The sequence below is a fragment of the Miscanthus floridulus genome, chromosome 9 (genome assembly GCF_019320115.1).
Source record: "Miscanthus floridulus cultivar M001 chromosome 9, ASM1932011v1, whole genome shotgun sequence".
Lineage (NCBI taxonomy): Eukaryota > Viridiplantae > Streptophyta > Magnoliopsida > Poales > Poaceae > Miscanthus > Miscanthus floridulus.
In genome coordinates, this window is record NC_089588.1 from 84,230,444 (window position 1) to 84,246,048 (window position 15,605).

A 15,605-nucleotide genomic window follows, 5' to 3' on the forward strand; every position below is an offset into this window, starting at 1 on the left:
TGTATTCCATATATATATAAGCTTAATTAAGCTATGCTTAAATTATAATTATTAGAATGAATTTAATTTGAAGGATCCAAATGGACCTTATAAAAAATGGCTCTGCAAAAAGTTACAAAGGAGAAACTACAGTTTTTTTTTTTTACTACTAGAAGAAGATTAAAGCTACTCAAATGTGAATTCTCTGGCTTTTAGGCGAAGGTCATATATACTATACCAAAGAGAGGAGGATCTTATGTCGTCTGTGGTTAAGCGGCCATCAACGTCAATGTTATAGGGTATGAAGTATGAACGAGAAACTAAGCCCCAATTTTGGAAACGTGTCCAAACGCAGCAGAGCAGAGCAGGGCACGCGCTCTCGGCGTACGCTGACCAGTTCAGGCGGATGCGGGGAACCAAACGACGGACGCTGACGAACGGCCACGGTGGCGAAGACGATGAGATGAAATGAAAGGAGGATTGGTGGAAGCAGCCGCAGCAGCGGCGGCGACGACGACTAGTAAAATAAAACGTACTTCGCGCGCCCCGACCCCCGTCCCGATACGGCTATAAAGCTCCCCGCCGGCCGCCCCTCCTCGCCAAACGCACCGTCCCTCCCTCGCCTCCCGTTCCCGATTCCGCCTCCCTCCCTCGCTGCCTGCCGACTACAGAACCCGCCCGCCCCTACGTACCAGCGTAAAAGCGTTTCGTTCCCCGGCAAGCACCGATCGCCATGCATAACCCCAGGCCGGGCGGCGGGGACATCGTGGAGATGTCGTCGTCGTCCGCCGCCGCGGCGGGCGAGGGGCCCACCAGGGAGCGCGTGATCCCGCACAGCGGCCCGCTGAGCAAGAAGGCCGGGGCGCGGAAGAGCGCGCGGTTCGCCGAGTCCGTGTCGGCGCCGCTCACCGCGCCGCCGCCGCGCGCCGCCTCGCCGGCGTCCAACAACGACGACGACGACTACGTGGAGATCACCCTCGACGTGCGCGACGACTCGGTGGCGGTGCACAGCGTGAAGCCGGCCCACGTCGGCAGCGGCGACGACTCGGACGTGACGCTGCTGGCGCGCACGCTGGAGAACCGGCGGTCCGGCAGCTCCGTCATCCGGAACGCGTCGTCGCGGATCAAGCAGGTGTCGCAGGAGCTCCGCCGCATCGCCTCCGTCAACCGCCGCGGCGGCGGGCCCAGGTTCGACCGCTCCAAGTCCGCCGCGGCGCACGCGCTCAAGGGGCTCAAGTTCATCAGCAAGGCCGAGGGCGCCGCCGGATGGGAGGCCGTGGAGAAGCGGTTCGACAAGCTCGCCGAGAACGGACTCCTCCACCGCTCCAAGTTCGGGCAGTGCATCGGTGAGTGATCGATCCTTGTGCTGTTGCTTGTTCTTTCGAGCTCCAAGTTTTGGCGTGTTGCTTTGCTTGCACCTGCCAAGCTCTGTCCTGTTGTATGAACCACACACACATGGATGAACAACAGGGATGAAGGAGCTGGAGTTCGCCGGCGAGCTGTTCGACGCGCTGTCGCGGCGCCGCAACATCTCCGGCGACAGCGTCAGCAAGGCGGAGCTGCTCGAGTTCTGGGACCAAATCTCCGACACCAGCTTCGACGGCCGCCTGCAGACCTTCTTCGACATGTACGTTAAGTTGCTGCTACAAACCAGTAGTAACCCCTCCCTTAATTACGGACCGTCAAACGCTCGCGATCGAGTAACCAAACCTCACCTTCCTTCGGTTACCCCTGCAGGGTGGACAAGGACGCGGACGGCAGGATCACCGAGGAGGAGGTCAAAGAGGTAGCTTTGTGAACAGCCTTTCTCCAACAACCAACAGTAGAAGTGTGCTGTTGAATCAACCAAACCAAACCAAATGCCTCTTCCTGCAGATCATCACGCTGAGCGCGTCGGCGAACAAGCTGTCGAAGATCACGGAGCAAGCGGAGGAGTACGCGCGTCTGATCATGGAGGAGCTGGACCCAGGCAACCTGGGCTACATCGAGCTCTACAACCTGGAGATGCTGCTCCTCCAGGCGCCCTCCCAGTCGGTGCGCATCGGCACCACCAACAGCCGGAACCTGAGCCAGATGCTGAGCCAGAGCCTCCGCCCGACGGCCGAGCCGAACCCGCTCCGGCGGTGGTACCGCCGCGCGCAGTACTTCCTGGAGGACAACTGGCGGCGCGTGTGGGTGCTGCTGCTGTGGCTCTCCATCTGCTCGGGTCTCTTCGCCTGGAAGTTCATGCAGTACCGCCACCGCTACGTGTTCCACGTGATGGGCTACTGCGTGTGCGTCGCCAAGGGCGGCGCCGAGACGCTCAAGTTCAACATGGCGCTCATCCTGCTGCCCGTGTGCCGGAACACCATCACCTGGATCCGCAACCGCACCGCCGGCGTCGGGCGCGTCGTGCCCTTCGACGACAACCTCAACTTCCACAAGGTGGTGGCCGTGGGTATCGCCGTGGGCGCCGGGCTCCACATCATCTCTCACCTGACGTGCGACTTCCCGCGGCTGCTCCACGCCACGGACGCCGAGTACGCGCCGCTGGGGCAGTACTTCGGCGTCCCGCGCCCGCCCAACTACTGGTGGTTCGTGAAGGGCACCGAGGGGTGGACGGGGCTGGTGATGCTGGTGCTCATGGCGGTGGCCTTCACGCTGGCGACGCCGTGGTTCCGGCGCGGGCGGATCGCGCTGCCGGGGGTGTTGAAGAAGCTGACGGGGTTCAACGCGTTCTGGTACTCGCACCACTGCTTCGTGGTGGTGTACGCGCTGCTCATCGTGCACGGGCACTACCTGTACCTGACGCACAAGTGGTACAAGAAGTCGACGTGGATGTACCTGGCGGTGCCCATGGTGCTGTACGCGTGCGAGCGGCTCACGCGGGCGCTCCGGTCCAGCGTCCGACCCGTGAGGATACTGAAGGTGGCCGTGTACCCGGGGAACGTGCTGTCGCTGCACTTCTCCAAGCCGCAGGGGTTCCGGTACAAGAGCGGGCAGTACATCTTCGTCAACTGCGCCGCCGTCTCGCCGTTCCAGTGGTACGTAATTAAGCAGCCAGCGTTGCGTTGTTTTCGATCTTCCACCTATGGCTATATATGCTTGGTTTTAATTAGGCTGCTACGACTGCTAGTTTACGTATGCTTTTCATATAATGGACGGATGCGTTGCGTTGGTTGCAGGCACCCGTTCTCCATCACGTCGGCCCCACGGGACGACTACGTGAGCGTGCACATCAGGACGCTGGGCGACTGGACCCGCGAGCTCAAGAACGTCTTCTCGAGGGTACGTACATATATACGCGCCATGTCATGCATGTCATCATCATCATCAATTCGCAAGGGGATATCGAGCACCTTGTGGTTATTATCGATCGTGATTTGCTGAAGAAGCTAGCTAACTTGAGTGCGTGCGGATGGATGTGCATGCAGGTGTGCCGGCCGCCGACGGAGGGCAAGAGCGGGCTGCTCCGCGCCGAGTACGACCGCGACGGCAGCGCCATGGCCAACCCCAGGTGAGACGAAATTTTGAGTTTCCTCTCGCGTCTCCATGACAAAAACGTGGGGCAATCGCGGGAGCTAGCGTAGGGTGGGAGTGGGAGGATGTTGACGAGTCGTCTGGAGCCGGGTCGGGCTTGGACCTGACCAGGTCTCGCTCGGTGTGGTTGGTGGCAGTGGCCGCGTCGTCACTGACCGTTCGTGTGCCACTGCTGCTCTCCAGCTGTGGCTTCACACATGTCTAGGACCGGCATGGGCTGGTTGGTTTGCATTGGCTCGGCTGGCTCCAGTCGGTGGCGCCGCTTTTTCTGACCTCTCTCTCTCTCCCCTTCCAAGGACCTTTTGGCAGGGCATGAGATCACCCCTTGCATCACGGTCCCTACTCCAGGGTCTCCAGCAGGGAACATCTCATTTTCTACGGTGCACGCACTAGCCCAGCCAGCAGCAACATATAGCCTTTGTACGTTTCACATTGCCACAGTGCCCGTCTATCTAACTGGGGTTCTTCCGTGTGGACATTTGGGGGGAGTAGCAGGTGTTGACCTTGACCCCTGCAGGATCTCCGCCCCCGAACAGTAGTGGTAGGTGGTGCCTACCTGCCTCGTTCAGTTCGGCCGGTGGGCATGATGAGCTAGAGATTGGCGAACCAACTAACGGTGCCCGGCCGGTGATATTCCCGGCGGTGGAACTGTGGAAGATGGCTTCTTCTGTTGGTCCTGCTGGTTTATCCATGGGCCAGTGCCATATCTGGGGGGCTGTGGACAGCCAGTGGCTGGGGATAAGGTGAAGAAGGGTCTAGCTACGCCTGCCCATGCCCAACATATTCCACTCCGAATATTCTTTTAAAAAAAATTCCATTGATATAAAAATCTTTCGGACAAAGGACATTCTCTGCACGCGTCCCATCTGTGCCTGTGAAACACGGAGCATGCAACAATGCTGTGTGGCTTGTGAGTGTGGGTTAGGTTCTCCGATTTCATAATGCAATGCAGCACGGTTGACTTCGCCGCCTCTCCGACAAACTGAATTTTGACTTTCTACTAATAATATACTCCTATATAGTATGGGTTTTTTTTTTTCACTACCACATACACCAACTGCTCCATAGATTGCTTGTGCATTTGATTGACCGTTAGGATTAATCAAAGCGACCGTTGCTCTGCAGCTTCCCGAAGGTGCTGATCGACGGCCCGTACGGCGCGCCGGCGCAGGACTACAAGCAGTACGACATCGTGCTTCTCGTCGGGCTGGGCATCGGCGCCACGCCCATGATCTCCATCATCAAGGACATCATCAACAACATGAGGCAGCTGGACGGCGACCTGGAGGCCGGCTCCGGCTCCGGCGCCGACACCTCGGCGTCCTCCATGGCGTCGTTCCGCACGCGGCGGGCCTACTTCTACTGGGTGACCCGCGAGCAGGGCTCCTTCGAGTGGTTCCGGGGCGTCATGGACGAGGTGGCCGAGACCGACAAGAAGGGCGTCATCGAGCTCCACAACTACTGCACCAGCGTGTACGAGGAAGGGGACGCCCGGTCCGCGCTCATCGCCATGCTCCAGTCGCTCAACCACGCCAAGCACGGCGTCGACGTCGTGTCGGGAACCCGCGTCAAGACCCACTTTGCCAGGCCCAACTGGCGCAACGTCTACAAGCGCATCGCGCTCAACCACCAAAACCAGCGCGTCGGTAAGTTTGTTGGCTACTTTGATTTATCTACTGCTACTTATTACCGACATCGTAGAAAGGTTAAAAGTGGTAATCAAGAGTGTGCATGGTCTATGCCGCCACGCTTCTCTCACCCGATGGATCGCAGACGGTGAAAGAAGCACTCTACCAAACTTGATGCATGCTGGTGGAGACATGTGATGATCGTGGAGTAGTGCAATGTGGCTGGCCTAACTTTCGCCGCAGGACTTAGCTATCTGACAGGGACAGTCATTATGCATGACCAGGAGTCCAGGGCTTGTGGTGCTGCGTGTTCAATTTGAACTTAGCCCTGGTTGAGACTCAGTGAAATAGGACCTTGACAGCCTAGATCAGAGGGGCCAAGCGACCGATCACTGTTGCTTGCTTGCTGATAGGCACAACAGCCAATGAGATGATTATATAAACAAGAGTTCGCATGAACAGAGATAAAGCTGGGTATCTCTAAAGTTCAATCAATACTATAAAGTATGGGTATCTATAAATTATTATGAATACTATAAAGTTGGGTCATCAGATAGGCACCAGATTTCTTTAACATATATTTCCAAGAGGTGCTGCATGCTCATCACTTGCCTAACTGAGTCAAATCAGGCATGCTTATTAGCAGCTCTTATCTTTACCTGAAAAAGGGGTAAAACAACAACACGGCTAATCATCATCCTAGTTACTTCGCATGACTTCCTCATATATACTTCAGTTTCTGAATCAACACTGACATCTCTGATGGATCTTTGATATTGCAGGAGTGTTCTACTGTGGTGCCCCGGTGCTGACAAAGGAGCTGCGCGAGCTCGCGCAGGATTTCTCGCGGAAAACCAACACCAAGTTCGAGTTCCACAAGGAGAACTTCTAATTTATTATATGGCCTCGATATGATCCAAAAGTTTTCGCATGACAAAGAGTTCGGTACATACCGCAGTCAGATGCTGTAGCGTACGTATATACGGATGGATGTAGAGGGCAGGGAGTAGAGACCAAAGTAGGTATTGCTTGATTGTGACAGACCAGTTGGGATCAAAACCCCAACAGTTTTTTGTTCATTTGCTCTAGTAGAAGAATTAAGAATCCAAATGCCATTGTACAGATCCTGTCTCTCTCTCACTTTAGACTAGGCTGCAGTTTAATCAGCCAGCATGATGCAAAGTTTGAATGTTTGATGGCCTAATCAGATCAAAAGGTTCAAAATATCTGATCTGGCAAAGGTCATGAAAGTTGAGCCATCCAATGCAACGCAGGAAAGAAAGTGCACACATTTTGTGGCTGCCATCAGCTGAGGTGCTCCAGGCCACATATCTCCGATCCCATGTTGGAGCACCATCTCTGGTGGGCAACAACCATGAACGGCCTCGATCAATGAGTAGTAGTAGTAGTGCTAACATGTTAGGGTTCTAGATGGTGTTGAGCATGATTGCATACGCCGTGGCCCACAGAGCAACCAGGGTAGTTTCGTTTTTTGTCGGTGTCAGCTGTTTGTATATTTATTAGCATCTGCCTTGTAGTGCTTTATTCCATTGTATAGATAGTCCAAAGCAAGAGCACTACATATAGCCAAAAAAAATGCTTGTGCAATGGTGTTAGTCATACACATTCTTGAATAACAAAATGAGGTATTCTTTTTTTCCCCATGTGGTTCCAGTTTCTCTTTCCAGATTTTTTTTCTATCTGAACGGCCAGCGTGACCCCGTTAGGAACCAATTTCTTACACATGCATGTAAGATGTAATCTACTGCTCCCCCTCTTTCCCGCGCACGCGCAGGGTGGTGGCCTTTGGTCAGCCCTGCTGTCCAATCACGGCTCCTGTAGCAGCATGACAATAGGTCAATGTCTGTGTACTAGGATTACATAGGAGTAGTTGGGGGTTGGAGTACTTACCAACTACCCTTGTACCTAACAAGGTATAGCTAGAGTTGTACATATACTCATGACATAGCAATAGGAATCGGTAGTTCAGCTTGCCACACTTGAGGCAGAGTTGGGCCAACGCTGGTGCTTGTGCTCTTGTGTGTGTGCCGTGCTCACCCCTTCTTCAACCTCTAGCCTAGTGTGAGTGTGAGAGTGTGTTGGTGAGTTGTTTGCTCACCTGTGCAGGGGGTCCTCTGGCCAACGAGTGGTATCGGAGCCGAGGTGGGTGATAGCCAGCGATGGAGGGCGACGACAGTTAGGGCGGTGGCGAGAAGTCGCCACGACAGTCCTGGTCACCGGTGCATCGCGAGGTGGTCATCCAGAGGACCATGCGGGATTTTGGCGGAGCCAACTGGCCGGTCCTCACACGCACCAACTATGGCGAGTGATCGGTGACCATGAAGGTCAAGCTCAAAGCCCGACGGCTCTGGAAGGCGGTTGACCAGTGCACCGAGGATGAAGAGAAGGACTGCATGACGCTGGAGGCAATCCTGGCCGCCGTGCCTCCGGAGTACCGGGAGCCGTTGGGGTCAAAGGACTCCGCCAAGGAAGCTTGGGACGCTCTCAAGGCCATGCGCGTCAGGTCAGATCGCGCGAAGAAGGCGAAGGCGCAGCAGCTGTGGCGGGAGTACGATGACCTAACGTTCCGTGACGGGGAGGCAGTGGAGGACTTCGCCCTCTGGCTGTAGTCCATCATCAGCCAGCTGGCTACGCACGGCGGCATCATCGATGATGAAGAGGCAGTCTCCAAGTACCTACACGTCGTGCCTCCCAAGTACACCCAGATCGCTCTCTCCATCGAGACGATGCTGGACATGTCAACCCTCGAGATTGAGGATTTGACAGGGCATCTGCGGGCGGATGGACGACCACATAGGGACGACTGCGACATCGGCCGGCGGCAAGCTGCTGATGACCGAGGAGGAGTGGACGGCCCGGATGCGGGAGAAGCGGTTCGGGGAAGGCTCCTCCAACCGCGACGGCGATGGGAAGCGCTGCGGCAAGGCCCCACAACAGCAGAAGAAGAAGAAGGATGGCGAGCCCCTGGGCAGGGACACTTGCCGCCACTGTGGGAAGACTGGCCACTGGGTCAAGGAGTGCCCGAACCCAAAGAAGGAGAAGAAGGCTGAGGCTCACCTGGCGCAGGTGGACGACGACAAGCTAACTCCCCTCATGGCGACGTCCTATGCGCTGCACGATGTCGAGGCAGAGGAGAAAGGAGAGAAGGTGGCTGCTGCGGAGCACGGGAAGGCATCACAGAGCATCGACCTCAACGAGCCACGCGCACAAGTCCATCTCGGACGAGTGGGCGACGAGGTGGAGCAGAGGTGGTACCTAGACTCCGGCGCCAGCAACCACATGACCGGCTCCAAGACGGCTTTCTATGAGCTCGGTAGCGGCATGAAGGGGTCGGTGAAGTTCGGGGACAACTCAAAGGTGGTGGTCTCGCACGACATCGTGTTCGACGAGAAGGCAGCCTAGGACTAGGAGGGTTCGGGCATGGGGGAAGCTGGCGGCTTCAGTAGCACCTTCATTGTCGAGCACTTAGTCATCCATAGTGGTGGAGACGCTGGGGAGGAGGCACCGACCACTCCAGCAGTGGAGCCGAGTGGTCCTACAGCGGTGTCGAGTGCTCCAGGAGTGGTGCCGAGCGGTCCAGCAGCAGTGCCGACCACTCCAGCAGTGGATCCGACCACTCTAGGAGTGGTGCCGAGTGGTCCAGCAGCAGTGCCGACCACTCCAATAGCGGTGCGGAGCGCTCCAGTAGTGGTGGTGACCACTCCAGCAGTGGTGCCAAGCACTCCAGCAGCAGTGCCGACCACTCTGGTAGAATGGGGGACTCCTTCACTGATTGAGTTCACCTCTCCTCCAAGCGACATCAGCGAGTTCGTGGATGCTTTCCACGATGGCGAGGAGGTGCGATTCCATAGGTTGGATAACATCGTCAGCAATGTAGGGGCCTCAAAGGAGCCACCCACATTCGCGCTAGCCGAGCGCGATGCCAATTGGTGATGGGCGATGCTGGAGGAGATGAAGACGATCGAGGAGAATGAGACTTGGGAGCTCATCGATCTGCCTCCAGGATGCCATCCGATCGGGCTGATGTGGGTATACAAGGTGAAGCAGGACGAGCACGGCGCCATCGTCAAGCACAAGGCACACCTCATCGCCCATGGCTTCATCTAGCGCGAAGGCTACGACTTCGATGAAGTCTTTGCGCCGGTGGCGTGCATGGAGTCTGTTCGACTGCTGCTGGCTCTGGCAGCGACCAAGGACTAGTGTGTTCATCAACTAGACGTCAAATCGGCCTTCCTCAATGGCGAGCTGGTGGAGACGGTCTTCGTCAAGCAAGCTCCGGGCTTCGCCATCAAGGGAGCAGAACACAAGGTGCTCCGATTGCGCAAGGCGCTCTACGGGCTATGACAAGCCTTGCGGGCGTGGAACGCCAAGCTTGACGCCATGCTGGGAGCGCTTGGGTTCACGCGCTGCGCAACAGAGCACGTGCTCTACACACAGCGATGGGGGAAGGACGAACTCTTCGTCGGCGTGTATGTGGATGACTTGATCATCACCGGCGCGCATGTAGAGGACATCAATAGCTTCAAGCGCGAGATGGTGGCTCATTTTCGAATGAGCGATCTCGGTGCGCTCTCCTACTACCTCGGCATTAAGGTGAAACAGGGGATAGAGGCACTCACGCTCGGTTAGAGTGCGTACGTGTCGAAGCTGAAAGGATCTTACAATGCCTAGAGGAGGGGTGAATAGGCATATCTAAAAATTTACAACACAAACTAAAGTTCAATTTGTTAGCAACTATCGGAAGTCCCGACAGTTTGGGCCAGAACTTTCAACGGGTCAGGAGTTCCGACGCAAACTAGTCATGAGTTCTAACTCCTACGTGAAACTACTAAGCAGTGTTAAATTGAACTTTGATAGTGAAATTTCTTACAACCCCACTTCCTAGTGGTAAGATGAAGATGTAAGGTCACTTCCTTGACGTCGAAATGCCACCACTCCGTAGATCGAGTCCAAACTCTAAGAAATGGCTAGAGAGAGAGAGATAATGAAATACAAGTAATACCAAGCAAAACACACAACAACAACAAGCACGCGAGAGACAAGTATTTATCGTGAGGTTTGGCAACCCCATGAAGGAGCTCCTATGTCCTCGTTGTTGACGTGACCACTAAGGTTAGAGTCTCTTCCACCTCCTTGGCTTACTCAAGGAAACCACAAAGGTCACTTGAGTTTCTTCACTAGAAATCAAGGGTAATACAAACTTTCCAAGGCTCTTCCACAAGATGAAAGCTCTTGGGCAATGCCTAGCCGGCTAGGGGCAAACCCCCAAGAGTAACAAATGCAAATCCAACCGGCTTGACGAAGAAATCAAGTGCTCAAGCTTGCTTAGTTGATTTTCTCACTCAATCTACTCTCTCTTCACTCAAATCCTTAGAGGAATCAAAGTTTGGAGCAAAGGGGAGAAGAGAGGAGAGCCTTAAATGCCTGTGAGCTATTTTGGACGAAGGTTGGTCGCAATGAATGAGTGGTGTAACGGTTAGAAGAGAGGAGAGTGGTATTTATACTCCAAGGCAAAATCTAACCGTTTAGATCTGCGTCGGAAGTCCCGACATAGATCACCGGAACTTTCGGCGCCTAGGCAAGGAAGAGCTTGAACACAGCAAATGTTGGAACTCCCGATGTCTATCGGGACTTTCGGTAGTCGGGACTTCTGACTCTCATCGGAACTCTTGATGGGCTTGAGTAAGTAGACGACTAAGTCTGCAATTGTCGGGACTTCTGGCTGTCAGAACTCCTGACTAACATTGGGATTTCTGACTGTCAAAAATCCCAAAAACAATCTAAGTGTTCGTGAAGTGCTAGAGCGTCTCTCTCTTTTGATTTTAAATTTAAACTTGAGCACTCTATCTTCCTCAGACCAGCTAAACTTGCATCTCTATTTATAGTATGGCAAACCTAAACTCAAAACATAAGATAAATACTTTGAAGACCATTTGAGTTCGTCCGCCTTTTATACTTCACACATTGAGGGACACCATTTCATCTACAAACACCCTTAATGATTTTATGGGACTAAAGCTGCAATAAATATCTCATAGATGCTCATTAGTCCCTAATTTGGATGTCATCAATACACCAAAACCCACAACGGGGGCAAATGCACTTTTAATCTCCCCCTTTTTGGTAATTGATGACAACCAACTTAGGCTTATATAGGATTTGAAAGCATTTAAAGCTTTTGAACCCCAAAATTTAGAAAGAGCTCCCCCTTAACATATGCATTGGATTTGAATTCCAAGCGAGACTGTTAATCATTATTTGCATATGTTGAGTGAAAGAAGCTCCCCTAGATTTTGCAATTCGTGGGGTGCCTAACAAGTGTGTGATGACATATATACAAAAGAGTGATGCAATATGACAGGATATATTCACAAACAACAAAAAGAAATGAATGGCCATGATCAAAGATAGATACTTTTTAACAAAAAAGCCATCCAAAAATAACAATCACCAATACGAGTAGAGACAAGCATAGAAGTTAATAAGATAGATAGATAAGCATTAAACTTGTCCTACAATCATCCATCACACATATATAGATGTCCATCACATAGTATCACCACATGACATAAGTTAATAAAAGGTCTCGAACTTAAACCAACTAGCTTATTACAAGGAGTTTTCAATTCAAAGCCTAACACTCCCCCTTTGGCATCAAATGCCAAAAAGGATAGGCCGCTTGAAAGAAATAGCTACTCCTCATAGTCAACATCATCACCGTCATCATCATCATTGTCATTGCCATCATCATCATCGCCTTCTTCTTGATATTCCTCGTCCTCGGGCTGCTCCTCATCGATAGGTTGTTTGCCTTTGCCATGAGGATCGAAAGAAGACTCACCATAGAACTCCGCACAAGCTTCATCATAAAGCTCGAACGGGTCACGAAGGGGCATCAAAGGCCGAGGGGGCTGCGATTCAATGCCAAAGTGCTGCTCCAAGCGATACTGCCTCTCAAGCATGTCTTGCTCACGCTGAGCACTAGCACAACAATCATCAAACATGTACCGCATGAAGAATTTGAACTTGTTTGGAGGCTTCTTACTAGAAGTGGAAGAAGGAGCCTCCTCACTAGAAGCACGGTGAGAGTGCGAAGTAGGCGGAGGAGAAGAGCGAGAGCGAGAGTGAGAGCGAGAGCAAGAGCCCGAAGTACCACTAGCTGCCTTCTTCATAGCATTCTTGGCCTACAGAGACATCTTGTTGGAAATCTTCAGCACGGTATGTGGAGCATCCGTGGGAAATCTAAGGCCAGACACTTGCTCAATGATATGCATAAGATAAAGAGCATACATAAAGTGCTTCACAGTATCCTCACTAGCCAAATAGATCTTATTCCATATGTAGTGGCCGATGGAGAACTTAGTGAACTCATCACTAAAGCAGTCAAGCACAACAGGGGAATCATCCTGGAGAAAAGTGGAGTCACCAACCTTCGGATACAAGGTCTGGCGAAGAATGTTGTTGAGGATGAAAGGATCAAGATGCCCAAGAGGGGAGGGGGTGAATTGGGCTAATTACAAATTTCTTTGCAATAATCAAAACATATGGTTAGCCCAATTAACCCCTTGTGCCTAGAAAGTGTTTCTATTGATCTAACACACAAAAGTTTAGCACCCTAAGTTCCAATCCTACTCTAGCATGGCAATTCTAGGAATGTAAATGATAAGTAATGAATTGCTCAAAGTAAATACTTAAAGTAAAGAGAGGAGAAGGAACGCGGCGATGTTTTGCCGAGGTATCGGAGAGTCGCCACTCCCCACTAGTCCTCGTTGGAGCACCCGTGCAAGGGTGTAGCTCCCCCTTGATCCGCGCAAGGATCAAGTGCTCTCTATGGGTTGATTCTTTGACACTCCGTCGTGGTGAATCACCCACAACCGCTCACAACTTGAGTTGGGTCACCCACAAGCTCTGCTAGATGATCACCAAACTCCCAATCACCACCAAGCCATCTAGGTGATGGTGATCACCAAGAGTAATAAACACGAACTCTCACTTGACCACGACAAGCCTAATGAGAAGGTGGATGCACACTTTGCTACTTTTGATCTTCACTAATGAGGGCTCTCTTTGGGATTCTCAAATCTCAATCACCTCACTAGGACCTTGCTCTTCTTGGCACTCACAAACGTGTTTCTCAGCTGTTGGAATGAGCAAAAGTACCCCCACACACGAGCGAAGGTTGTATTTATAACACCGGATGAAAAACGAACCGTATGTGCCTCTGCGGGATGACCGAACGCTCCGGTCATGTTGACCGGACGCACCGGTCAGTACACCCCGAACTTCAGTGGTTAAGTGTTGACTGGCCGTAGGCCAGCGTCCAATCATCACTGACTAGACACGTCCGGTCATGTTTTCCCTTCACTGGAACCTTACTGATGTTGACCGAACGCTAGACCTCTAGAGTCCGGTCACTTGCTGAGCAGCGTCTGGTCAGTAGCCGAAACCTGATCAGCGTCCGATCATCATTGACCGGACACGTCCGATCAGGATTCTCCCTCTCTGGGACCTTACTGGAGTCGACCGGACACTGGCCCTCAGCGTCCGGTGACTTAACCTCGCAGCGTCCCATCACTTCCAGACGCTTTCTCCTTGGTCAAATGAACTGACCAGACCCTGAGCCAGCGTCTGGTCACACTAGAGCTAGCGTCCGGTCAGTATTTGACTCTCCATTCACTTCTAACTCTTGATCATATGTAAATGAAGTTTGCTCCATTGGATCAAAGGGCTGTTATGGAGCTACCTAGTGCTACTTTTAACAAGTGTGCACCACGCCTAACTCACTAGACTCACCTAGGTCAAGCTACCCGTTCATACCCCCCCTTAATAGTATGCTAAAGGAAAAACAAAGTCCTAAACTACTCTAAGTGTCTCTCCAACTCCAATCGACACTTAGAACTAGTCCATCCTTAACCTTGTCGTCCATCCTTTGAAAACCAAAATGATTTCCATCGTAGGGGCATGACAACCTTGATTGCCCATTTGATCTCCATTACCGTGACCTAACTTAATTGTTTCTGCAAAACCACACGTTAGTCATAGTAATCACGTATTGTCATTAATCACCGAAACCCAACTAGGAGCCTAGATGCTTTCAAAGGACATAGAAGTAGGGTTTCAACCAAACCGTCTGACCATCTGCCACATGACCCTCTAGGTACATGTATTGGTACTATGAGGCAACAAGAGATTGCATATCTGAAATCTTAGGAGCTTGATGATCTTTGTAGCCCAAACCAAGAAGACAAGAGAAGGTGATGTAATCAACCTTGTAGTGCACACCTTCGGTAGTCCAATGAATGGTGTGATTGGCATTATCAAGGTGGTAAGAAGCATAAAACTGACAAATCATCTCATTATTCCATGGCTTGTAGAAGTCGAGCAAAGCAAAGAGACCCATAGAGCGCAAATCATGCTCAAGCTGTTGGAGCTCCGGCTCCAGAAACTGGCCAAGATAGTACATGTCAATGGACTTCATCTAAATCATAGGAGGCTCATTCTTCTTAGTATACTTGAGAAAAACCACATGATGATAGAAGTCAAAGTGAAAGGGATGCCAAAAATAGGCCTCAAGCCAAAGATCCTTGGGCTCATCATAGAGGGGCTTGGCACGCAGCTCCCATAGCTGTGTCACCTTGTGCTGATAATCAATCATCAAGTGTGGCTGATATCCTTGTCCATCAGAAGGAGTGAAGCGAGGACGCCAGATAGAGAGTTGTTCTTCACCTTGAAAGGGAGCGAGGCGACTGATGGGAAAGAAACCAGGACCAAAAGAAGGTGTGCGAGGAAAGACACCAGGAGCTATGGTCCGGCCTTCCTACTGAAGAGCCTCTTCTGCTGCACTGACCACCGGCACATTGCCAATGCCAGGGATGAACTCGGTGCGAGCAGCACCAACAAGAGGAGGATTAGCACCTCATCCATGACCACATGCACCGCTGCCACGGGTACCATCACCTCCAAGCCAGAGAACTCCCTTGGTTCAGTCGGAGGGTTGGGAAGAGCTAGCAGGGTCTTGAGTACGTTTGGAGCACTTCTCTTGGCGCCGAGGAGGACTATCATGACCACTAGATGCCATAGCTACCGAAGAAATAGAGTTGGGCTAAGAAACATGATAAACAAAAGAGAATGGAAACACAGAAGTTGAGAAACAAGAGGGGAAATCAACCAAGGGGTCGAGAGTTTCGGCCGAAGCTGGGACTTTCGACAGTTGGGAGTTCTGGCGACCTCCTATCAGGACTTCCGGCTCACAAGGTTGAAATCCCACTCATGGGACTCTAGATCGACACATCCATTCACACAAGGAGTGAACACAAGGGTAGATGGAAGAGAAATAAGGACAAGACATAAGGTACATTGGTAGTTAGGGTTAGGGACAATATAGTACCTTGAGAACAAGAGAAGATGGAGGAAGAAGATGAGATCCTCAGCCACGAAGTTGTGCATGAGCAGATTCAC

At 52.2% G+C, this 15,605-nt stretch overlaps 1 protein-coding gene across 1 annotated transcript; it reads left to right on the plus strand.

The window, feature by feature from the left end:
• The first annotated feature begins 430 nt into the window (after positions 1-430).
• Positions 431-6,248, plus strand: LOC136483872 (respiratory burst oxidase homolog protein B-like). The gene is made up of 8 exons (XM_066481018.1): positions 431-1,325; positions 1,450-1,606; positions 1,717-1,765; positions 1,855-3,002; positions 3,144-3,246; positions 3,393-3,475; positions 4,624-5,144; positions 5,909-6,248. The coding sequence occupies exons 1-8, from the start codon at positions 713-715 to the stop codon at positions 6,016-6,018; spliced, it is 2,784 nt and encodes a 927-aa protein (XP_066337115.1). The 5' UTR covers positions 431-712; the 3' UTR covers positions 6,019-6,248.
• The last annotated feature ends 9,357 nt before the right edge of the window (positions 6,249-15,605 follow it).

Excerpts from the sequence above, each read along its gene's own strand:
- LOC136483872 (XM_066481018.1), top strand. The coding sequence starts at position 713 with ATGCATAACCCCAGGCCGGGCGGCGGGGACATCGTGGAGATGTCGTCG. Across the intron at positions 3,003-3,143 it reads GCCGTCTCGCCGTTCCAGTG|GCACCCGTTCTCCATCACGT; the intron begins GTACGTAATTAA and ends CGTTGGTTGCAG. Across the intron at positions 3,476-4,623 it reads AGCGCCATGGCCAACCCCAG|CTTCCCGAAGGTGCTGATCG; the intron begins GTGAGACGAAAT and ends GTTGCTCTGCAG.